At 40.4% G+C, this 25,544-nt stretch overlaps 1 protein-coding gene across 3 annotated transcripts in view; it reads right to left on the reverse strand.

The window, feature by feature from the left end:
• umad1 (UBAP1-MVB12-associated (UMA) domain containing 1) overlaps nucleotides 1-25,544 on the reverse strand; it is an 80,653-nt gene that overhangs the window by 46,754 nt on the left and 8,355 nt on the right. For all 3 annotated transcript variants that reach the window (XM_043689887.2, XM_043689885.2, XM_043689884.2), the window contains exon 2: nucleotides 21,676-21,780. In XM_043689887.2, coding sequence (XP_043545822.1) covers nucleotides 21,676-21,766 — 91 coding nt within the window. In that variant the 5' untranslated portion in view covers nucleotides 21,767-21,780. The remainder of the gene's footprint in view (nucleotides 1-21,675; nucleotides 21,781-25,544) is intronic.

The following is a 25,544-nucleotide window of genomic DNA, read 5'->3' on the forward strand; positions in this document are numbered from 1 at the left end:
TATATCCTTGGTGCTGGGGTCTGTTTGGAGGTGGCGGAAGTGACGGCGGATGATGCGCTGTACATGGAGATTGGTGGGGTGGTAGGTGAGGACCAGTGGGGTTCTGTCCTGGTGGCGGTTGGAGGGGCGGGGCTCAAGGGCGGAGGAGCGGGAAGTGGAGGAGATGCGGTGGAGGGCACCGTCGACCACGTCGGGGGGGAAATTGCGGTCCTTGAAGAAGGAGGCCATCTGTGTTGTACGTATTTTGAACTGGTCCTCCTGGGAGCAGATGCGGCGGAGACGAAGGAATTGGGAGAATGGGATGGCGTTTTTACAGGGGGCAGGATGGGAGGAGGTGTAGTCCAGGTAGCTGTGGGAGTCGGTAGGTTTGTAGTAGATGTCCGTGTTGATTCGGTCGCCTGAGATAGAAACAGAAAGGTCTAGGAAGGGGAGGGAGGAGTCCGAGACTGTCCAGGTGAATTTGAGGTCGGGGTGGAAGGTGTTAGTGTAGTGGATGAACTGTTCAACCTCCTCGTGGGAGCACGAGGTAGCGCCGATACAGTCATCAATGTAGCGAAGAAAAAGATGGGGGGTGGGGCCAGTGTAGTTGCGGAAGATGGATTGTTCCACATATCCTACGAAGAGGCAGGCATAGCTGGGGCCCATGCGGGTGCCCATGGCTACTCCTTTTGTTTGGAGAAAGTGGGAGGATTGGAAAGAAAAGTTGGACTCCTCCCTCCCCTTCCTAGACCTTTCTGTTTCTATCTCAGGCGACCGAATCAACACGGACATCTACTACAAACCTACCGACTCCCACAGCTACCTGGACTACACCTCCTCCCATCCTGCCCCCTGTAAAAACGCCATCCCATTCTCCAAATTCCTTCGTCTCCGCCGCATCTGCTCCCAGGAGGACCAGTTCAAAATACGTACAACACAGATGGCCTCCTTCTTCAAGGACCGCAATTTCCCCCCCGACGTGGTCGACGGTGCCCTCCATCGCATCTCCTCCACTTCCCGCTTCTCCGCCCTTGAGCCCCGCCCCTCCAACCGCCACCAGGACAGAACCCCACTGGTCCTCACCTACCACCCCACCAATCTCCATGTACAGCGCATCATCCGCCGTCACTTCCGCCACCTCCAAACAGACCCCAGCACCAAGGATATATTTCCCTCCCCTCCCCTATCAGCTTTCCGTAGAGACCACTCCCTCCGCGACTCCCTTGTCAGATCCACACCCCCCACCGACCCAACCACCACTCCCGGCACCTTCCCTTGCAACCGCAGGAGGTGCAACACTTGCGCCCACACCTTCCCCCTCACTTCTCTCCAAGGCCCCAAGGGAAACTTCCATATCCGCCACAGATTCACCTGCACCTCCACCCACATCATCTACTGCATCCGCTGCAGCCGGTGTGGCCTCCTCTATATTGGGGAGACAGGCCGCCTACTTGCGGAGCGATTCAGAGAGCACCTCTGGGCCACCCGGACAAACCAACCCAACCAACCTGTGGCACAGCATTTCAACTCCCCCTCCCACTCCACCGAGGATATGCAGGTCATTGGACTCATCCACCGCCAAACCACAACAACCCGACGGTCGGAGGAGGAGCGTCTTATCTTCCGACTGGGAACCCTCCAACCGCAGGGGATGAACTTGGACTTCACCAGTTTCTTCATCCCCCCTCCCCCCACCTTGTCTCAGCCGGATCCCTCCAGCCCGGCACCGCCTTCCTGACCTGCAGTCTTCTTCTTGACCTCTCTGCCTCCATCCTACTCCGACCTATCACCCTCACCTTGACCTCTTTCCACCTATCACATTTCCAACTCCCCTCCTCCAAGTCCCTCCTCCCTACCTTTTATCTTCTCCTGCTGAACACTCTCTGCTCATTCCTGAAGAAGGGCCTGTGCCCGAAACGTCGAATCTCCTGTTCCCTGGATGCTGCCTGACCTGCTGTGCTGTTCCAGCAATAAAGTTTCAACTTTGATCTCCAGCATCTGCAGACCTCACTTTCTCCTGCATCCAATATGTGCCAGTCTCTGAAAAAAGACATGACATCTCTAATCCACTTGCAGGATGCTTCTGCATTTCGATGGTACACCAGGAGCAATCACTGTATTGCTGCAGCAAGATCAGTGCTCAGGGGTATACACACCTCAGACTTGGTCCGGCGGCATCTCCAGGCTCTTTGTTTGCTCTTATAGATTTTGTTCACTCAGCCTACCTGGATGCTCACAGCACCCTGCCTTGCACTGGCTTGCCTTGCCTTTTTGAGCTCGGCCCTCAGCAAAAGATGCCAGACTCTCATTACTGATGCCTTGCTGTGCCATTTAGTGCAGAAACAAAGCCAGTCAGCTTGTCACCGCAATCAGCAGACCTAAATCAGTAAAGTAAAAGTCAATGATACCAGTTCAAACTCTGCTAGGGCAGTCAGAGGCAACATCCCCTCACCATAGGGAGGTACATGTCCGACAGCCCACCTTAAACCCTCGGGTGATGTTCCTCATGGAATGAAAGAGGCAGGTATTATGGTAGATGCAAATGGGTGCACAGCTATTACTATTGGTGCAGGTGGGGAGGTATCCTGAGTGAGTGAGTCAGAATTTAGGAGTATTGGAGTTGATCTCATCGAAACTAGATAGATATTAAGGGGATGGGATTGGGTGATACATTCGCTTGTGTGTAAACTAAAACTGGGGAACATAAAATAGAGAACTCTTTCTTAAACTAACACAAAGATAAATGGTGGCAGAGGTCTGAAATGGTGCTGAAAGCAAAAACCCTTCTCACATTTAAAAACATTTGGGAATGGACTGGAGGTACTGTAATGTACAGGAATACACACTAAGTCCTGGAACATGGAATTAAGTTGGATAGCTCTTTCTCAGCTGACAGGAGTAAGATAGGCCAAATGACTTTCTTTAGTGTAAATCTTTCAACGTTAGGCTTTATTTGCATTCTCCTGCCTTAGCAATACTGTAGTACCTTAGTTACGAATTTCCCAGCTTTACTTGTACTGCATGCTTTTGAAAACTGCAATTTATGAAACAAATAAGTATATTTAGCAATTTAATCGTCGGACATTCCATCGTGTAGTAGGTCATTAAGCCCTAGACTCTATTCTGCCATACAATAAATTCATGGCAAATCGGACTGCATCATCAAATCCACATTCCTGCCTAGTCCTGATAAACTTTCATCTCCCTACTACTAAGGATCGAAGGTATTAAAGGATAAGGGCAAAAGGCCCATATGGAGTTAAACTACAGATCAGTCAGGATCTCATTGAATGGCAGAACAGGCTTGAGGGGCAGAATGGTCTCCTCTTGTTCCAATGTTCTTGTGATTGGAAAATAGGCAATGTAACCCCATTATATTTAAAAAGGTAGAAAGCAGGGAATTATAAACCAGTTAGCCTCACATTGGTGGTAATGTTTAAGTCCATTATAAAAGACTTAATAGCAGAACATTTGGAAAGTAGTGACAGGATTGGACAGTCAGCATGGGTTTACAAAAAGAAAATCATGCATGACAAGTCTAAAGGAATCCTTTGCGGATGTAACTAGTGGATTTAATAAAGGGAAGCTAGAGAATCTGGTTTACTTGGACTTTAAGGAGATTTTTGATAAGGACCCACATAAGGTTCAAGCGCAAAGGACTGGGGGGAGATGCACATTGAGATGGATAGAAAACTCGTTGGTAGACAGGAAACAAAATAGAAATTTAAAAAAGTGTTGCTTTCCAAATGGCAGCTAGGGTGAGTGGGGTACTGCAGGGATAAGTGCTTACACCCCAGTTATTCACAAAATATATTGATGACTTAGATGAAGGAATTAAACATAATATCTCCATGTTTGCAGATGACACAAAGCTGGGTGGGAAGGTGAACTAGGAGGAGGATGCATAGATGTTTCAGTGGTATTTAAACAAGTTGAATAAGTGGGCAGATGCATTGTAGATGAAGTATATTGTAGATAAATGTGAGGTTATCCACTTTTATAGCAAAACCACAAGGCAGATTATCTGAATGGAAATAGATTGGGAAAGGTGGAGATGAAACAAGATCTGGGTGCCCTTGTACACCAGTCACTGAAAATAAGCATGCAGCTGCAGGTGAAGGCAGCAAATGGTACATCAGCCTTCATAGCCAGAGAAATTGAACAGTTCAGTAGGGGTGTCATGCTGCAATTGTACATACCTTAGTATGTACCTGAGTATTATGCACAATTTCAGTCTCCTGTTGTCAGGAAGAATGTACTGGCTGAGGAAGATGAGCTACAAAAGGTTAACCAGATGGATTCCTGGAAATGGCAGGACTGACGTATGAAGAAAGACTGGATTGATTAGGACAACATACACTGGAACGAAGGTGACCTTGTAGAAACTTACAAAATTCTAACAGAGCTAGACAAGGTAAATGCAGGAAGCGTATTTCCAATGATGAGAGTCCAGACTAGTAATGCAGTCTAAGGATAATGGTAGGCCAGTTAGCACTGAGATGAAGATAATTTTGTTCAACTAGAGAGCAGCAAGTCTGTGGAACTCTCTACCACAGAACTGAATGTTTTCAAGGAGTTATAATATAATCGTTAGAGCTAAAGAGATCAAAGGGTGTGGAGAGAAATAGGAACAGGGTACTAAGACAGAATTGTAGAATCCCTACTCATCAATGATCGCTACAGTGTGAAAACAGGCCATTATGCCCAATAAGTCCACTCCAACCCTCCAAAAAGAGAATCACACCCAGATTCATTCCCCCACCCTACACACTACGCCTAACAAACACATCTCTAAACACTATGGGCAATTTAGCATGGCCAATTCATCTAACCTGCACATCTTTGATTTGTGGGAAGAAACCGAAGGACCCAGAGGAAACCCACACAGACACAGAATGTCTGTGTGGAGTTTGCACACAGTCACCAGAGGCTGGAATCGAACCTCTGGCACTGTGAGGCAGCAGTGCTTACCACTGAACTACCAGACCGCCCAAGTGTTAAAGGTTTGGATGATGAAGTATTTGTCAAATGTGTTCAAGAGTATGATGACAAGAGTTCAGGGGCATTGTTCTTGTTACAGTGAAGGGCGAGGCTGGTAAGACTATGAAACAATGAATGAATAAAGATATTGAGATTGTAGTCAAAAATAAAAGAATTTTATTTTAGATATAGTGAACTTGGTTCAAATGAATCGCTCAATCAATATAAAGAATGTAGAGACATTCTTAAGAAGGAAATCAGAAAAGCATAGAGGGGATGAGATAGCATTGGCAGATAAGTTTAAGGATAATCGAAAGAGATTCTACAAGTACATTAGAGTAAGAGAATAACTAGAGAGAGGGTAGGCCCCTTAAAGATCAAGGAGGTCACCTTTGTATTAAAACCCAGGAGATGTTAAATGAATATTTTGCATCGGTTTTTTACTGTGGAGGCAGAAATGGAGGCTAGACAATGTAGGGAAGTAAATATTGATGTTTTAAAAACAGGAGGAAATTTTGGAGGTCTTCAAAAACATAAAAGGTCGATAAATCGCCCAGAGTTGACCAAGTGTATTTTGGGACAACCAATCCAGGGGAAGGACTTATACAATTAATGATAGTGTTGTAGAACAGAAGGAGCTAGCAGTTTAGGTACATAATTCTTTGAAGTTTTATCACATATAGACAAGGTCGTTAAAGAGGCATTTAGCACATTTGCCAATATTGCTAGTTCTTGGAGTATAGGAGTTGGGAAGTCATGTTGAGGTTCTACAGAACATTGATGAGACTACTACTGGAGTACTGTGTCCATTTCTGGTCCCTCTGTTATAGAAAGGATATTATTAAGCTAGAGAGGGTTCAGTAGAGATTTACCAGGATGTTGCTGGGTATGGAAGGTTTGAGTTCCGAAAAAAGACTGGACAGACTGGGACTTTTTTCACTGGAGCTTAGGAGGCTGAGAGCTTGAGAGGTAACCTTATAGAGAATTATTAAATCCTGAGGGGTATAGAGTAAATTAAGGTAACTGTCTTTTCCCTCGGATGGGGAGTTTCAAGAATAGGGGGCCTTTTTTTTTTTTAAAGGTGAGAGGGGAGAGATTTAAAAAAAAAAAGACATGAAGAGCAAATTTCTTTTAAACAGAGGGTGGATCACGTTTGGAATGAACTTCCTGAGGAAGTGGTGGATGTGGGCACAATTACAACATTTATGTGGCACTTGGATAAGTAAATGAACAAAGAACAATACAACACAGGAACAGGCCCTTCGGCACTCCAAGCCTGTGCCTACACATTTTGCCCTTCCAAACTAAAATTGGCTTCACTTACAGCATCCATACAGAGTCATAGAGATGTACAGCATGGAAACAGGCCCTTTGGTCCAACCTGTCCATGCCGACCAGATATCCCAACCCAATCTAGTTCCATCTGCCAATATCCGGCCCATATCCCTCCAAACTTTTCCTATTCTTTTATTCATCCACATGCTTCTTGAATGGTGTTATTGTGTCTGCCTCCACCATCGCCTGCATGCGAAAAACTTGCCTTGCACATTTCTTTTACACTTGCCCGCTTGCGCTTTGAACCTGTATTCTTTTGTAATTGACCCCTCCACCCTGGGAAAAGAAAACCTCATTTTTCACTCTATCCATGCCATTCATAATCTTATAAACTTCTATTGGATAACCTCCTGCGTTCTGATGAAAATAAACCCAGTCTAGCCAATCTTTCTTCATAGATAAAATCCCCCATACCAGGCAAAATACTGGTAAACCTTTTCTGCATCCTCTCCAAAGCATCCACATCCTTCTGGTAGTGTAGTGACCAGAACTGAATGCAAAATCCCATGTGTGGCTAACTGAAGTTCTATAAAGCAATGCTCGTCTATCCTTTTACTCAATGCCCCTTCCAATACAGATAAGCATACCAAAGGCCGTTTTTACTACCTTATCAACCTGTGCTACTAACTGTAGACCTGCACATCCAGGCCCCAATACATATCAATACTCCTAAGGGTTCTGCCACTCACTATATAATTTCCATTTGTACTTGTCCGGATTAAATCCATTTGCCATTTTTCTGCCCATGCCTCAAACCAATCTATAACCTGCTAAATCCTCTGACAATCCTACATACTATCCACAACTCCAGCAATCTTTGTAATGGAAGGCTTATCAGCCTGTAATTTCCACGATTAACCCCATTGCACTTCTTAAACAAAAGGAACAATATTGACTATGCTCCCACCTGCTAGCACCTCTTGTGATGAAGAGAACAAAAATTTCATACAAGCCCCCGCCAATTTTCTGTCTCTCGTCTCAGTATTCTGGGATAGACCTCAGAGCTTCTGGTCTTGTCAACCTTAATGCTTTTCAAAACACCCAACATATCTTTTTTCATATCAACATGCCTTAGGATACCAACATACCCCTCTCGAGATTCACCATCCACCTTGTCTTTCTCTTTTGTAAATACTGATGCAAAGTATTTAAGGACCTCACCTACTTCCTCCAGCCTCTCACAAATTCCTTCCTTTGTCCTTGAGTACACCCAACCTTTCCCTATTTACCGCCTTGCTTCTCAAGCATATCTAAAATGTTTTGGGATTTTCCTTAATCCTGTTTGCCAAAGATACTTCATGGCCCTTTTTAAGTCTTAATTACAATATATCAAGTATATTTTGTTCAACCAAAAAAAAAGAGTCACAACTCATTCATCAGGATGAAACCAAATCCAGGCATCACAAGATTGAAGTAAACCTTTTCTTTCACCATGGATTATTTTTGTAGCGAGTAGACCTTGAGTCTATATACATCAGTCCCCCTGGAATATTTACCTTCAAGACAAGCGGTTATCTTCTATATTTCTGTACATTTGAACAAACTAGGTTGCAGTAAAATGAAAAATGTTGTGTTAACTAAATTCTTTTAAAAACAAAATGTACCATTATTAAGTTGTAATGATCAGTAATCAGCATCAAATGCACTTCTGCTTCTAAGGGTATGATCTGGAATGGCAAGGTTCCCAAACCACTGCCACTGGAATCAGACATGATATTTTCTCTCCAAAAAATATCTGTTGCATTTTCTCATCTCATTTCATTTCATTTCAAAAATGCATACGAAACAATCATTTTCAAGCTGATAAAATACAAGATGATAAAGTAATTCATGTCAACCTGAAATCCAGTCCACTTGGGGAAAACTGCTCTATAGAACAAGATACTTCCACAATTGAAATCTCAGTACTAATTTCCAACACAACAGTGAACAATTAATATCATATAAATTAACAGAAGGAGACACTAAGAAAATATGGACAGTGATGAGCTGCATTGAAACATTCATGGACCACACTACTTACAGTACATTACATGTTGGGACTGCTGCCAGAAAATTGGGACTAGGCATTATTGCCATTACCTGGCCTTTATACTAAAATTACAGTGTTTCTTCGCTTCACTATACAGATACATAATGGGTGTCTAGGATTGGTTGGCTCTGCCACCGAATACAAAGATTTGTTTATTTCTGAAGTGTTCGTCTGTAGTGAACTTTTTAAATCAACTTATCACTAAAGCAGATTAGGCCACACATTTCCCATTTGGTCTAATACTTTAGGATAAAGAATCAGAGAAATATCATGTGGGATAATTTAAAAAATAATAATAAACAGGGAATTGGGACTAATGTCTTTCAAGTGCAACAAACAAAAATATCTACCTTCTGCCATGTAAAATTTTATTATTAAGAGGGGAAAGGAATGCAGAAATACCAGGCATTGCAACACAGGAAAACTGAATCCACTCACCCTTACCCTCTAATCAAATATAAAGGCCTCATTAAAATGAAGAACGATGCAGGAATTCTAACCAATTGTTACAGGATTGTCCTACCTGACTTCCAATCCATTCCCTTCAAAGGAAATGAAGAATTGCTATGATGTAAAATGGGTTATCCAACTTGACATCACCCATTTTATATCAAAATTTAAAATCATCCCCAGGAGGGAAAGATGATGGAATGCTCCATACTGCTAAACAAGATTGTTATTGCCATATCAAAGATTCTCAAAATCACTTCCACCCTTGACTTCTATTCCACATTAATCCTCAGCGAGGAAATCAGAAACTAGAGAGTCAATTACATATCATTCACAAGTCATTCATGGCTCACAGCAAAGGTATATGCAAGAAAAATATGATTCATGCAAGGGAATAAGCAAACCATAGTTAACCAGGGAGTTAAGGACAGAACCAATTTTTTTTTCTTAAAATGTGCAATGTGGCAAAGTTGAGTTGTAAGTCAGAGGACTGGATAAAGTTTTAAAAAGCAACAGAAGGTGACCCCAAAAAAGAGAAACAAGATAAATTTTGACAGTAAACTTGCAAATGTTATGACAGGGAGATAGACAAGCAAACAAAAATCAGCTTTTCTACCATTACATTCACAACGCAGTAAAGTTAAAACTCAAGACCCTAGTTACTCCTAACTTGACTTTTGAATAACCAAGCCCAGACTTTGCAAATAATTAATTCCACACACCATAATTAGTTCCAGATATTGGTTTTGTATCTGAAACAAAAGATTTAATTTAGTAAATATACTAAATTCTGCAGAGAACAATTAAGCAATAAAAGCATACTAAATTAACGTCGATGTGTTAAACCCAAAACATTTGTTTTCAGCCCCCACTCACACAAAAGACAGACAAATAACCACAGTTAAGGGATACATCTAACTCAAAGTTTCTCTGGAGTTATAAAAGTTGGTGAGGGAGATTAAGCGGGAAACTTTCAAACATTCATGCTAAGTCACTAGCACTTGTCTCCCAGAAAAAAACTGTTCAAAAGAGCCATTTAAAAATAATCGAACTCAGATTCTGGCCCTAGAGTTGGATAGTCTTTTCCCGAGGCCTCAATTCCCATTCAACATCTGCTATTTGCTTGAAAATAGAGTCTCTTCCAGACTTGCCACAACTATTTACAAGATACAGACCTCATTAACAGCCATTAATGCTTTTTAAATACAGTAATCCTGGGAAGAGCATTGTATCTACAGGAACTCTTAACCAAGAATCAGCGTGCAATTAACCTCCAGGTTTGGCGCCTCAAACTAAAGCTTGTTCTGTCTGTTCTTTTCCTTTTACCACAAGTCAATTTCAGATCACAACTCCTAATTCACAGCTCCAAACAAAACTTGATAAACGAATAAAAATAATGAAAAAAAAGTCAGTGAGAGTTCTAACACAAGTAATATGAAGGCTGACAGCAAGAGCTTCTTTAAATATATATAAAAAAAAGAATGAAAAGTAACCCCCTTAGAGAACAAGGCTGGAGAAATAATAATGGAGAACCAGGAAGTAGCTGAGGAATTAAATAAGTACTTTGTATTAGTCTTTGTGGAAGATGCTAACAGCATTTTTAAAAAAACTAAATACTCAAATGAGCAAAAGGAGGACGGGAAACAGTAATGTCCCAGGTTTAACCATCTTCAGCTGTTTCACTGACCTCCTTATGTAAGGGAGGGAGAGAGTAAAGGGAGGAACAATTCTTCTCTTGGGTTTTAAGAAGCCTCACTGTCTAAGACTTCTCTAGCAGTGGAAACTCAAGCTTTTTGCTCAACAGCCATCAGAAATCTTCTCAAATTGAAAGCAAAACTAAAAAAACTTCTTGGGTCTGAGAGAGCCCTGACCTGTTCAGTCATGATTCTTTTGGCTCATTTAACAAAAGAAAAAAAAACACCCAGGGAGAACACAAAGGCTGTTCACCAATTGCCTGAAGGAAGCATTCAGCACCACTGTGACAACACCCCTCTGCAAGAGAAACAGTACAGAACACCACCTGTCTCATCACATATCTTCAGTTGCTTCATCAGTGACCTACCCTCCATAATAAGGTCAGAAGTGGGAATGTTTGTTGATGACTGTACAAAGTTCAGCACCAATCATGACAACTTACACACTGATGCAGTCCATAACCAAGTCTTACAAAACCTGGACAATATTCAAGTTTGAGGTGACAAGTGACAAGTAACGTTTAAAAAAAGACCCCACACATCACTATTTGACATTCAATTGTATCACCACTGAATCCCACTCTCAACATCCTGGGGATTATCACTGACCAGAAACTGAACTGGTCAAAGGCTAGGAATCGTATATTGAGCAACTCACCTCCTAACTCCCCAAAAAAGCAAAAAACAGGAGTGTGTTGGAAAACTCTCCACTTGTCTGGATGAATTCAGCTCCAACAGCACTTAAGCAGCTTGACATCATTAAGGACAAAACAATCTATTTGACTGGCACCACATTTGCAAACACTCAGTCCATCTACCATGAACACTGTGTACCAACTACAAGATGCAATATTGAAATTCAAAGGTTCCTTCAACTACACTTTCAAAATCCACGAACATAATTTAGAAGGACAAAGGCAGCAGATACTCGGAAAATGCTATCACTGATGGCTTCTGTCCACAACCCTCCCATCAAACTTTGGGATGTAACAATTCCTTCAGTATCGCTGGGTCAAAATCCTGGAACTCTCTCATCGACATTGTGGGTCTTCCTATAACAAATGGACTGCAGCAGTCCAAGAAAACAATTCACCACCTCCTTCTCAAGGGCATCTAGGGGTGGACACCAAGTGCTGGCTCAGCCAGCAACCTCTATAATCCCATGAATGAATTTGAAAAATAGCACTTTTGACAATGCAACATTCCTTTAGTAACATATTGGTAGATCAGCCTTGGTTTTTGTATTCAAGTTCTGGCTAATTCTAAAAGAGTCAATTTCTTGGGAATGGAACCTTGCTATTTACCATTCAATTAAAAAAAAAATGTTATTTATTTGATTAGGCAAACCACTGACATATGTAATTACCTAATTATACTGAGTGAATTTCCAGCTGCATATTTCAAATAAGGAGTCAGTTATAAAACAAAAACAGCTAGTGTGAATAAAAACTAAACAATTAAACAGTGCTGCCACTGGAAAAGTCACAGAATATTTTGGAATACTGTAGTCAGTGAGACATTTTCACATTTAATGAAGTAGTAGCTACAACGTATGATTTTGGTAGCTATAAAAGTCTTTCAAATGCACTAATTTGGATTCGATAACCCATAATGTGCTAACCAATGAGTTGGAAGTGGGGCAGGAGTCTCATCAGATAGACTAGTTTTCTTAGTAAGGAGGATATCATGGTAAATCACCACAAAGTTACCTTTCATTCAGCTGCTTGAGGAAGTAGAGAGACACTATGGCCCCTTAAAGATCAACAAGGTCATCTATGCATTGAACCTCTCGACATGAGAATTACTAAATGAATATTGTCAGTTTTTATTGTGGAGAAAGAAATGGAGGCTAGAGAACTTGGAGAAGTAAATAATGGTGCTTTGAAAACAGTTCACATTATAGAAGAAGAAGAGCTGGAGGTCTCAGAAAACAAAAAAGTGGAAAAATCTCCATGACATGATCATGTCTATCCCAGATGTTGTGGGAAGTTAGAGAAGAAATTGCAGGCCCCTACTGGAAACATTTGTATCATCTCTAATTAGGAGTGAGGTGCTGGAGGCTTGGAGGGTAGCGAATACTGTGCCTCTGTTTAAGAAAAGCTGAAAGGAGAAGCCTGGAAACTATGGACCTTTGAGCCTGACATTGGCGATTGATACATTATTGGAGGGGATTCTCAAAGATAGGATTTACATTCATTGAGAGAGGCAAGGACTGATTAGGGATAGTCAGTATTGTTTTGCGAGAGGGAAATTGTGTCGCCAAAGCATAATTAAGTTTTTTTTTGAAGGAAGCAACCAAAAAGATTGAGGGGGGAAGAGCAATAGATTTTGTTTACTTGGACTTTGGTGATGTCTTTGACAAGGTTCCACATGGTAGGCTAACTAATAAAGTTTGTTCACATGGGATTAAGGGCGAGCTTGTCAATTGGATTCAAAAATTGGCTTGGTAGTAGAAGACAGAGGGAGGTGGTGAAGGGTTGCTTTTCAGACTGGAGACCCGAGACCAGCAGTGTTCCACAGGGATGGGTAGTGGTCCACTTTTGTTTGCCATTTATACAAACAATTTTGATAAGAATATAGGAGGCATAACTAGTAAGTTTGTGGATGACAGAAATTGGTGGTAAAGTGGACAGTGAAAGTTATCATCTAAGATTACAAAGAGATCTTGATTAGGACATTGGTTAGACCACTGTTGGAAGATTGTGTGTAGTTCTGGTCTCCTTCCAATCGGAAAGATGTTGTGGAACTTGAAAAGGGTTCAGAAAAGATTTACAAGAATGTTGCCAGGGTTGGAGTATTTGAGCTATAGGGAGAGGCTGAACAGGCTGGGGTTGTTTCCCCTGGAGCGTCGGAGGCTGAGGGGTGACCTTAGACGTTTACAAAATTATGAGGGGCATGGATAGGATAAATCGACAAAGTCTTTTCCCTGCGGTGGGGGAATTCAGAACTAGAGAGCATAGGTTTAGGCTGAGGGGGGGAAAGATATAAAAAGAGAACAAAAGGGCAACTTCTTTTCTTTTTCACACAGAGAGTGGTAAGTGTATGGAATGAGCTGCCAGAGGAAGTGGTGGAGGCTGGTACAATTGCAACATTTAAAAGGCATTTGGATGGGTATATGAATAGGCAGGGTTTGGAAGGATATGGGCCGGGTGCTGGTAGGTGGGACTAGATTGGGTTGGTCGGCGTGGGCGGGTAGGACCGATGGGTCTGTTTCTGTGCTTACATCTCTCGGACTCTACATTTGGGTCAATGGGCTGAGGAGAGGCAGATAAAGTTTAATTTGGATAAATGTGAGGTACTGCATTTCGGTCAAACAGACAAGGCACGGCTTATACAAATAATGGTAATTGTCCGGGATAGTGTTGTCAAACAGAGAGACCTAGAGTTCAGGTACATAATTCTTTGAAATTTGCATTACAGGTAGACATGGTGGTTGAGAAGGCATTTATCACGCTTGCCTTTATTGCTCAGACCATTGTGTATAAGAGTTGGGACGTCATATTGTGGTTGTACAGGACAACCACAATTGGTGAGGCCTCTTCTGGAGAACTGGCCACCCTGGTATGGAAGTTAAATTGGACAGGGTTCAGAAAAAAATTCACTAGGATGATGCCAGGAATGGAGACTTTGAATTATGAAGATAAGCTGGATAGGCTGGGACACTTTCCATTAGAAAGATGGTTAAAGGGGTGACTTTATAGAAATTTATAAAATCATGAGAGGATGGATAAGCCAAATGGCAACTGTTTGTGGCGGAGTTCAAAACAGGGGACATATTTTAAAAAGGTGAGAGGAAAACGTTTTAAAAAAGGTCATGGATACGTTGGATTAAAAAAAGTCTGTTTCTGTGCTGTGCAACTCTGACTGCAGACAAGCAGGATGCTGGAAGAATACTGCAAGCCAGGCAGCATCAGGAGGTGGAGAAGTCATCGTTTCGGATATAACCTCCTGCATGTCTACTTTGGATTTTTTGTCTCGAACCAAGAGCGTAACTGACTACTGGTGAACTTCGTCTGCTTGGACAGTTTCAATTAATTGGTCTTCCGGTATGTGTGAAATCTGTTTTCACTGACTTTCCTGTATCTACATTGAGCCTAGCTAACATACTATATTCAGATATATCTTTACAGATTTCCTTTTGCTTCCTAAGCAACTTTACTAGGTCTTCTCACCATCTTTCCTTAAAATTTGAGAACACAATTTCTAACAGTACTATTATTCCAAAATTAACTAGACAAATTGTACGTAATGCACTTTGTACACTGTTTAGCCCTCCTTTTACTGTCTGTCATCTTCCACTACTATTAACAACTGACACTTGCAGCTCCTTCTCTCCCCAGGAGGATATCACTTCAACATAGTTACGTGGCACATCTAATTCTTCAATCAGAAGTATCAGATAAGTCATTTTACCAAACTACCTGCAAGGACAACTGAATTTTGTTTCTAGAGGTTTACCTTGAAAAAGCAACAACAATAAGAGTACTCCACACTCTCAAAAGTTAAATTTTGGCAATGTTTGTCTGCCCATTCTTTCATTTTTGGCTGTGAAATTTGAGAATGCTACGTGCTACTTTATGCTGTTGTGAGACTTTCTAGGAACATGGATACATTCAGGATTTATTTTCTGGTCTTAGAAACTTTCCATTTATCAATTTTAAATGGACCTTTTCTCTCAATTCAACTGAATTATATGCAGGAGTTCATTTGGAGAATATCTTGTTAATAATTGTAAGCTATTAATGCTTTGTCCCAATCTAGTGGGTATTCATGACAATATGTCTTATCCATGGTTGTGAGAATCTCATGGCATCGCTCCAAAGCTCGCTGTGTTTATGGTTGAAATGTGGTCGACTTAAATGGGTTCCCCCCAAGCTATCCCAATCATTTTCTGAAAAACTTTAGATTATATTTGAATTACAAAAGGTCATAAGTTTAAAAAAAACTAAGTTAACCTTTCCACAACTATCTTAGCTATAATTGTCCTTGGAAGGAATAGCTTCTAGAAAGAGTTGTCATATTCATAATTGAGAGGATATAGTGACACCTTGTTTTTCTTACTCAATGGTCCTGCACAATCTACCAAAACAAGACTGAATCATTCCTCAAAAACTGGTATAGGTATTCAAGGTGCTGGTTTAATTACATTTTCAGATCCTCCTAGATCCGGATATGTATGGCATATTTTACAGAATTACACCATATCTTTATGAAGTATTGGTAAGTTTAATCAATAGTTGAATTTTCTTTATTCCTACAAAGCCCTACCACAAAAATTCATGACAATCAGAATAATTCCTTATGGTATCTACACTGTACCATTAATGAACAACCTCCATTCCTTATCTGCGAGTGGTCTACACTTCCTTATCGGAGCACAATTTAATATAAAAGCACTGCAGAACTCCTTCAGTCTCAGCTTCAATGCAAATTACCTGTGCCAACTTATTTAACTCTAATCTTGTTAGTGAAGCCATTCAAACGAAATGTTTGTAATGACATTCATTCTTAAATAATTTTGACAAATCTAATATCTGCTTGTGGTATTGCTTTGAACTGTAGTGATGGCTTTTTTAGCTATTGCAGTAGTTAATACTATGATGAAAACAGCTAACTGTTTCATCTCTTTTGCCTCATTCCATCTTTCTGTGAATATAGGTGAAGTTATATCTTCCATTCCAGCCGATTCATTCTCCAGGAATCATTAATTCCATCCATGGGTAATTTCTTAACAACTTCTACTACCAGGATTCAGACAAGTTAGATTCCAAATGGACTTTATGCACTGAAACTGGAATATATTCTGCACTTAGCCTGTTTATTGTCACATTGACTCTTTTTCTTCAAAATGAGGCAGGTATTATGGGGGACACGGTCTAGTCAAACTCATTTGTTGAAAAAGGATTTTTATTTCCCCTCCAGAGAATTTGATGAAAGTCATCTTCCCTTCAGATAAAAACACTTTATATCTTTCATCTAGCTCATTCACTTCCCCTGTACTCAAAGCAGTGTTTACCTCTGGTATTTTAGTTGTAGCATCAATTCAATCCAGGCGTTTTCGTTTCTAGTTCTCTTCTCAGACTCATTCTTATGAACCCTAATAAGTCCTATAGGCTTATATTGCAGTTCACAACATTCTGAATGAGCACGTTACAATGGAAACAGTTAGGTAGTCGATTCTCATGTCCACCCTCAGTAGCCACACTTTTGTGCTCAGAGGAGCAGATTAGATTAGGTTAGATTCCCTACAGTATGGGAACAGGCCCTTCGGCCAAAAAGTCCACAAAGACCCCCCAAAAGAATAACCCAACTAGACCCATTCCCCTACTCTATATTTACCCCTGACTAATGCACCTAATACTATGGGCAATTTAGCATGGTCAATTCACCTGACCTACATGTCTTTGGATTGTGGGAAGAAACTGCAGCACCTGGAGAAAACCCATGCAGACACAGGAAGGATGTGCAAACTCCACACAGACAGTTGCTCAAGGCTGGAATTGAACCCAGGTCCCTGATGCTGTGAGGAAGCAATGCTAACCACTGAGCCACTGTGCCATCCAGTCTGTTTACTTTCCCCCTCCTTATTCCTTTCAATTTTATCAAAGTGACAAGACAAAATGTTTTGTTTTATGGATCAGTTCATAATCATCATCCTTACTGGCAGTTTTATTTTCATTTTCAGCATGCATAGGTATTACAGATAATGCTAGTTTTGAAACTCAAGAGAATGATCTCTCCAAGGGTTTCATAGATAGTTTGAAAGAGTTAACCAAAGTAATTTTGACAAGCAGAGTTGAAACTGCTTCCTTAAATGCCTATATGTTTCAGGCACTTAAATTATCATAATCCGTATAAGCATCCTCTAAACACTGATATCTAAATGTCCTGTCAATCTGACAATTTGCTTTGCATGGGCAGTGTCCAATTTTTTACTGGTCACTTACTTGTCTCACTATTTTCTCAAATATGTTGAGGAATGTCTTTACATCCTTTACCTCAAATCTTGGTAGGTCCTATACAAACTTAAAAATTAACTTATTGGATTTTAGATTATGACTGTACTTTCCTCATCAGAATCCTCTTCAGCTTCTAAAAATTCATTTTTTACTTGCATTATTCTTAATTTAATTTCCTATTATTGTTCTCTCTTGCATCTCTGGTTTCGGCTTTGTTTTCATCCCTTTTAATTAGAGGGCCCTTTCCTTATTTCTTTTGCCTTTTGGAATTCTGTCTCTAGATTGTTCAGCTTTTTTTCCATGTTCAAGCTGCTTTAAGTGTAACCTCAACATTAAGTGCTTGTAGAGTGCTAAGTTCCTCACCTTTTGACTGATTGCATCTGTGCCAGTCAAAAATTACCACCTAACTCTCAACTTCTTCTAAACCCAAATGTGCTAGCTCTGAAATTATTTCTGCCCTTTTAGCTCTGGCAGACAGTTTCACCTCCAAAATATTTGCTAATTCAATGAATCAATTGTGGTCGCTTAAGTTAGTCAAGGACAGCTCTGCCACCTGCAGGAAGCTATAGCAATTTCCAGGGCCTTTTTTCTCTCACAAAATCTGCTATTTCCTTAATCCTTTACCTCAACAGCCAAACATTCACTGTCATTGTTCCAAAATAATCCCATTAAGATCCCCTGTAATGATCTGCTTTGGAAAGCACACATACTTGAGTCCCACAATACCTGGAACCATCATAGAAGTTGAAGATTTAATCAAGTTACTCAACATCCCCAATTTTTCTGTTTGATGAACTTGGCTTAACAGAAAATACTGTCCAAGTTTCTGTATTTACAAGAAACTGCTATTTATTGTACATAAATTATCACAGGCATGCAAAATATGAATTATCATGCATAAGCGCATGTTCATAATTCCTTGAAATAGAGTGGCAGGCATACAGTGAAAGCAGTGTTTGATTGGTCAGAGCATTGTGGGTGTTGGGAAGTCGTGTTGCAGCTGTCCAAGACATTGTTTAAGTCACTTTTGGAATGCTGCACAAAATTCTGGTCTCCCTTCTATAGGAAGGATGTTGTGAAACTTGCAAGGGTTCAGAAAAGATTTACAAGGATGTTGCCAGGGTTGGAGGGTTTGAGCTAAAGGGAGAAGCTGAATAGACCGAGGCTTTTTCCCCCCTCTAAAAGAGTCAGAGGGGTGACCTTATAGACGTTTTATAAAATGATTAGGCAAGGATAGCCAAGTTTCTTCCTTGAAGAAGCACCACCTGCTATGGTGGGATTTGAAATTGGCTCTCCAGAACATCAAGTGGGTCTCTGGATTAAGAGTCTAACAACAATACCAATAGTTCATTGCCTCCCCAGTAATCCTGAGACAAATGATCTGCATCAAGAATAACGACTAATCTTGCCCTTTAACATAGGCTGATTTGTTGTACATTTTCCAAGAGTGTTGTTTTCCTTTAGTTTTATGAACAGTAACTGTTCTAGTAATCTCCCATAATGGTTACTCATGTTGGATGTTCTCCCATTACGGATTCCTCACATTTATGGAAACAGAAAATTTATAACACAAAGGTCATGCAGCCCATCAGATTTGCACTAATACAGTGACTTAATTATGTTCTCAACCAAGGTTTCTGACTTAAATGAAATGGCTAAACACAATTGACAGCCATGACACTAGTTCTTCATTACTCGGAATTTCTTTTCATGAAGACATATTCCTGCACAGGAACTGACTGCTTTGCTTTCCTATGTATCCATGGTTATAATCCATTATTTGTAAAATGCTTTGAAACATTGAAGAAAGTGATTAGCTATTATAAAAGCAAAAGCTCTTTCTCAAACCCTTATTTCTCTAACTTACAGAACTACAATTTTTCTCCCCTCAGCAAACTCAACATCCAATTGGTAGAGGCAATATCAATGCTTTGTTACATCATGGTTTGTGTTTTTTTTTTAAGATCTGCCATATGGTACAAGTGATCACATTAACAGAGTTCAAAATGTATTCCGTTGCATGTCCATTGGTTTGAGAAATCTGTGAAAAAGATTAAGGTAGTGGTATTGTCATTATTTCAAAGATGCTGAAAGAATATTTACCTGTCAGATATACTCTCTCTCTTTATCAGAGTTTAAGTGTTTCCCAACTCTATACCAGTGAAGTAATAATCTCCATCCACTTCCTTTCCTTTTGTGTTTTCTTTCCCTTAATTGTTCCCTCATTTCCCAGCACAGATACCGCCGTTCCATGGTGGCCTCCCAACTTGGCGTGGCAGACTCTCGGCCCAACGTGGATTCCCTGACTCAAGGGGATTCCATGGAGCATGGTCCCACCATGGCTAAGCACTCAAGACTAACATTTCAACTTACAGCATTATTTCTTTATTTTCTACTTAAAATAAGAATGCGTCATTGTACTAATAATTAGTACAATGTTTAACCTTTAATTTCATTGTCTTTTTCTACCTTGACCTTAAGATTCTGTACTTAAGATGGCACATTGTGTGGCAACATTATTCACTGTACTCTTGTACGTGTTACAATAAAATCTAAATCTAAATCCTGGACCTGGTCACTGACTAAGAAACACTAATGGATAATTCAGAATGTTATTATTGCTGAACAGCTGGTTTGCGATGCAAAGTGACGCAAATAGTGTGGCTTCAATTCCAATGCCAGCCAAAAGCTAGCGTGCTTCCAATTAAACCTGTTGGGCTATAACCTGGTGTTGTGATTTTTAACTTTGTACACCCTAGTCCAACACCGGCATCTCCAAATAATGTCAGCTGAGGTTACCACGAAGGACTCTCCTTTTCAATATCATCCCTTGCCGGAGGTGTGGTGAACCTCAGGTTACATCACCATCAGTTGTCTCAAATAGCCAGTCATATGGTCAATTATGGCATTTTTTTTTGTGAAACAAGGATTGCATTATTGATTATTTATTAAACTGGTATAACATGCCAACTTTTAAGGTATGTAGTTCTGTTCTTAAATTGATTGGAAGTTCATTAATTTAGAAATTAATGCTTCTTGATTATATGATGAAACCATGTTTCTAACCATTAAATCAAAGAAATAAAAACTACAAATTGTCATCTCAGATGAAAAATTGACCTACCTTGATCTCAACCGTATTTTGTTTCCATTTTATGTACTCCTTTTCAGTGCAAAGAAAAAGTAGAAGTTCCTTAACAAGGTCCTTTACTATCTATGCAATGAAGAATTTGCTTTTATATTACTGTATTTTGTAATCTGATATTTAATGTATTGCACATTATATAAAGCATATAACAAACTACAAATATAAAATGCAAATACTTAATTTTCTATTTTATTAGAAATGTATATTTCAACTAAAGCAAATTAAAAGACTTCACAAAAATAAGTTTATATGCTGACGTAAGAGAAACACATATCAACCCAGCCACTTCAGAAATGTGGAGTATTCTCCCACTGAAGTCCTTTATCATAGTACATTTTGGGAGTTTTTTTCCCTGGGGTGGATGTTGGTGTTTTCTCACAAATCTTCATCCAAACACTTTTCAATGTGTTAGCGAATATTTCAATAACTTTCAGCATGGTAATAAACAAATATAGGAGGTAGAGTGCTAGCATTAGGTAGTATGGTTAACATGAAAGTTAGGACATTTATCTGTTCTCTTCCAAAGTAAAAAGAGTTTCACAGAGCCTCTCAACAAATGGTTGCTGATTCAGTAAAGCCCCTAAATCAACTAATGTCTACTTTGATGCAGCTTTGCTAGATGGGAATGTGTAAGTTAAATTCTACTTCAGAACTCAAAATTATTTGAAGCTAAAATATATAAATTAAGAATAAAACCACTGTTGTATACCATTATTGACTAACAAAGTGTACAAACAAGTACTATTGAGAAACAGGATGACTAAGTGAAGTGCAATGTAGTGCTACAAAAGTGAACAGAAGGCATATTTGAAATTATTGAGTCATTGTGCTGAATTAACAAACATAATGTGGAGGTTTACTCCTTTTTTTGTTTAATAGTCTTGCCATTTTCATTTGTGGAAATGTTTAATGCAACTACCTTGTGGTGGTTTAGGGTGTGCTAAAATTTCCAGGTCGAAATACAGAAATCCTTCAGTTTCATTTTCCTGGAGTCAGAAAAGTTTCACATTTAGAATAGGAAATAAAGCAGACTTTAAAAAAATAGTTTGATGCATTCTGCATACCAAGCAATCAAGTATAATGAGCTTTATTACTTACCTAAAATAACAAAACCATCTACCTCCTCATCAGGTTGTGCACTTTTCTTAGATGACTCAGTGCTCTTTTGAATTCCAAAAAGCTTCAGCATTTCACCCTGCAAGCCTGAAAGACAAATTCTTAAAATATTGAACTGAAAGACAAGCTTGCTATAAAATTAAAAATGTTTATAAATCATAATTATCCTTACATGCAAAAGTAGAAAAAGCACACAATTAATGACCACTTGTTTAACAAGACAGACTAAATTACTACCTTAAAACATTTTAGATATCCAGTCATGGGATGTGATAATCATCAATAAGGTCAGTATTTGTTATCCATCTCCAAGGATCCAATCTATGAGAATACTAAATTTGATTTGAATTTTTGTTTTCAAGACAATAACAAAAGTTGTGACAGCTCTGCACCACTTCCCATGCAGAATATCTACTGCTTTTACTGGAAAGATATTCACAAAACTCCAGATAAACAATTTTCAAAAGCTAACTTTAAAAAAAAAACACAAACTTTGATTTCTTTGTTTCAAAACTGTATATTCAAGTTTAAAATTATTGCATGCACTTAGAATCATAGAGTACCTACAATGTGGAAGCAGGCCAGTCAGCCCATTGTGTCCACACCAACCCTTCGAAGAATATCCACCCAGATCCACAGCAGCGGTGTGCTGCTGCCTCATCTCCTGAATGGGGAACGGAGTTAACAGAAAACTCCGAGCCACAGAGGAAAGGCATTGAATCAAATTAACCGAATAGTCAATTATCTGAACGAAATAGTGCCCACCCATCTCGTTCAGATAATCGAAGCTCCTCTGTACCTCAAATCCTCCAACATTCTTGTAAATCCTTTCGGAACCCTTTCAAGTTTCACAACATCCTTCCTATAGCAGGGAGACCAGAACTGTACACAATATTCCAACAGTGGCCTAACCAATGTCCTATACAGCCACAACATAGCCTCTCAACTCCTTTACGCAATGCACTGATCAACAAAAGCAAGCATACCAAACAACTTCTTCACAATCCTGTCTACCTGCAACTCTACTTTCAAGGTACTATGAACCTATACTCCAAGGTCTCTGTTCAGCGACACCCCCCAGGACCTTACCATCAAGCGTATAAGTCCTGCCCTGATTTGCCTTTCCAAATACAGCAGTTCACATTTATCTAAAAATTAAATTCCATCTGCCAGTCCTCAGTCCATTGGTTTATCTGATCAAAGTCACAATGTACATGAAGATAACTTTCTTCACTGTCCACTACACTATCAATTTTGGAATCATCTGCAAACTTAGTAACTATGCCTCCTATGTTCACAGCCAAATCATTGATATCAATGATGAGAAACAGTGGACCCAGCACCTATTCTTTCAGTAGACCGCTGGTCACAGTCCGCCAATCAGAAAAGCAACCCTCCACCCCCACACTCCGTCTCCTACCTTTGAGCCAGTTCTGTATCCAAATGGCTGGTTATCTGTATTTCATATGATCTAACCTTGTTAACCAGCCTACCATGCAGAACCTTGTCAAAAGTACTTTCTGAAGTGCATAAAGATCATGTCCATCACACAGTCTTTATCAATTCCCTTCATTACTTAAAAAAAAACCAAGTTGGTCAGATTCGATTTCCTACACACCAAGCCATGTCGACTATCCCTAATCAGTCCTTGCCTTTCTAAATGCATCCAAATCCTGTCCCTCAGGATCCCCTCCAACAACTTAGCCACCACTGATGTAATGCCCCCCCCGCAGTCTATAGTTTCCTGACCACCTTTAAATAGCAGCACCATATTAACCAGTGTCCAGTCTTCTGGCACCTCATCTATGGCTAATGACACAAAGTGCCTGAGGGTGGAATCAAACCCCAGTCCCTCACACTGCGAGGCAGCAGTGCTAACCACTGAGCCATCATCCCACTCAGTAGTCATGTTATATCAGTAGAAAAATGATGTTACAGGTAAAATTTTCTTTCATGTAAACTTCAAATTATATTGTTAGGTTATTGATAAGTTGCTCTTATGTCTGGAAACATTTTGCCTATTGTGCTTTCTCATTTGAATTGAATGATTGTCACTTGCACTTTACAGTGAATAATTAGTAAAATACAGAGAAAAACTTCAACTGTCACCATAATTAGGCGTGATTTTGAATTGTTTAAGCGTAGAAAAACTGAAAGAAAGTCTGTCTTTATTTTGTCATTTCCACCATGGGGCTTGAATCAGCTCTGGATTAGTAGTGCTGGAAGAGCACAGCAGTTCAGGCAGCATCCAAGGAGCTTCGAAATCGACGTTTCAGGCAAAAGCCCTTCATCAGGAACCACCAGCAACCCCTGCACTGCCCTTTCTCCAACATCTTGCTGCTGCCTACACCAGATGCACCAACATAGGAGTTGCCATGTTTTAAGTGCCATTTCCTCGCCATTGGACCCACCTTGCTGAGGTCGGCAAGTCCCATGCTAAACCCACAGTTGCCCACAACTGGGTGTCCCCAACTCTGCTACTGCCAATAATCGAGGAATTCCTGTTCGGGGCCTAGCATATCTGCAACCAGGAGTTTGTGGATCCAGTGCTGCCTCGATGATACCAGGAGTCCCCACTCTAGGCATAACATGCTGTTGCCACTGCAGCCACTGCCTAGCCAGCAGCCTGAGTACCCACTGTCGGTCTACTGCAGTCAGGAATCCCTGGCTCCAATGCCAAATCAGGAATTCCCACTCTAGGCCTACTGCAACCAGAAGCCCCTAGCTCTGCCATCAGGCCACACCGCACACTAACAGTCCTGCTCCAGACTCCAAAGATGTTACCTTGCCAATGGTGCATTCAAAAAAAAAAGTCCGCTGACACTGCCTCTAATCGCTGGAGGAGCTTTGCCACTGCTGTTGAGAGCCCCAACCACCAGGAGAATGTCCTTGCTGCTGCTGCCTCTATTCTTTGGGAGGAGACACGTCTGTCACCACTGCCTCTGACAGTTAGGAGGCTGCCATTACTCAACACATGGCTTGCTCTCACTGCTGTGATGATTTTGCCAACTAACTAATCAAAAAGAGAAGTGAAAGAGAAAAAAAAAAGAAAAGAAGAAAGCAAATGGGAATAGATGAGCCCCTGGCAAGAGTCCACACACAGTCCTATTACTCCACCCTAATGATACTGCATCTACCACTTCCTCTGACAGCTCATTCTACATAGAAACTGTGTGATAAGGTTGCACCTCAGGCCTTGTCTAAATCACTGTCCTCATCTAAAATAATGCCCTCTAATCTTGGACTCTCCGGGAAAAGACCTTTACTATTTACCTTATCTTTGACACTCACCTCTACAAACTGGTCACTTTTGAACCTCCAGGGGAAAAAGTCCCAGCCTATCCAGCCTTGTAACTCAATCTCTCAACTTTCTTTTGAGCAATTAAAGATGGATAACAGCACCATATCCCATGAGTGTATATAATTTTTAAAAAGACAGGATCAGTGAACTTAGCTTACTGGCTGCATTATGAATAATCTTAAAATGTGTCAAAATGAAGTAGTAGCTGCATGGATTAATAAGAAATTACCTGGTATTTTTAGAGCTGCAAGCTGTGCCAGAGTAAATCGTTACACCAGTTCTAAAATGTTCTTGTGTCACAAATGTGTTTTTCTTCTAACTTGCTCATGGAAGGAGGGGTCATTGGCTAGGGTAACATTTATTGCCTATACCTAATTGCCCTGGAAAAAGTGGTGAGCTACCTTATTGCAGCCCTCCGGTGTACAGACACCCATAGTGCTGTTAGAAAAAGGGAGTTTCAGGATTTTGCCACAGTGACAGCGAAGGAATGGCAATATAATTCTGAGTCAGGATGGTGTGTGACTGGGAGGGTGGTGTGTTCCTATTCATC

This window comes from Chiloscyllium plagiosum, unplaced genomic scaffold (assembly GCF_037043375.1).
Source record: "Chiloscyllium plagiosum isolate Xiang-an unplaced genomic scaffold, Cpla_swu_hap1 HiC_scaffold_5, whole genome shotgun sequence".
NCBI lineage: Eukaryota > Metazoa > Chordata > Chondrichthyes > Orectolobiformes > Hemiscylliidae > Chiloscyllium > Chiloscyllium plagiosum.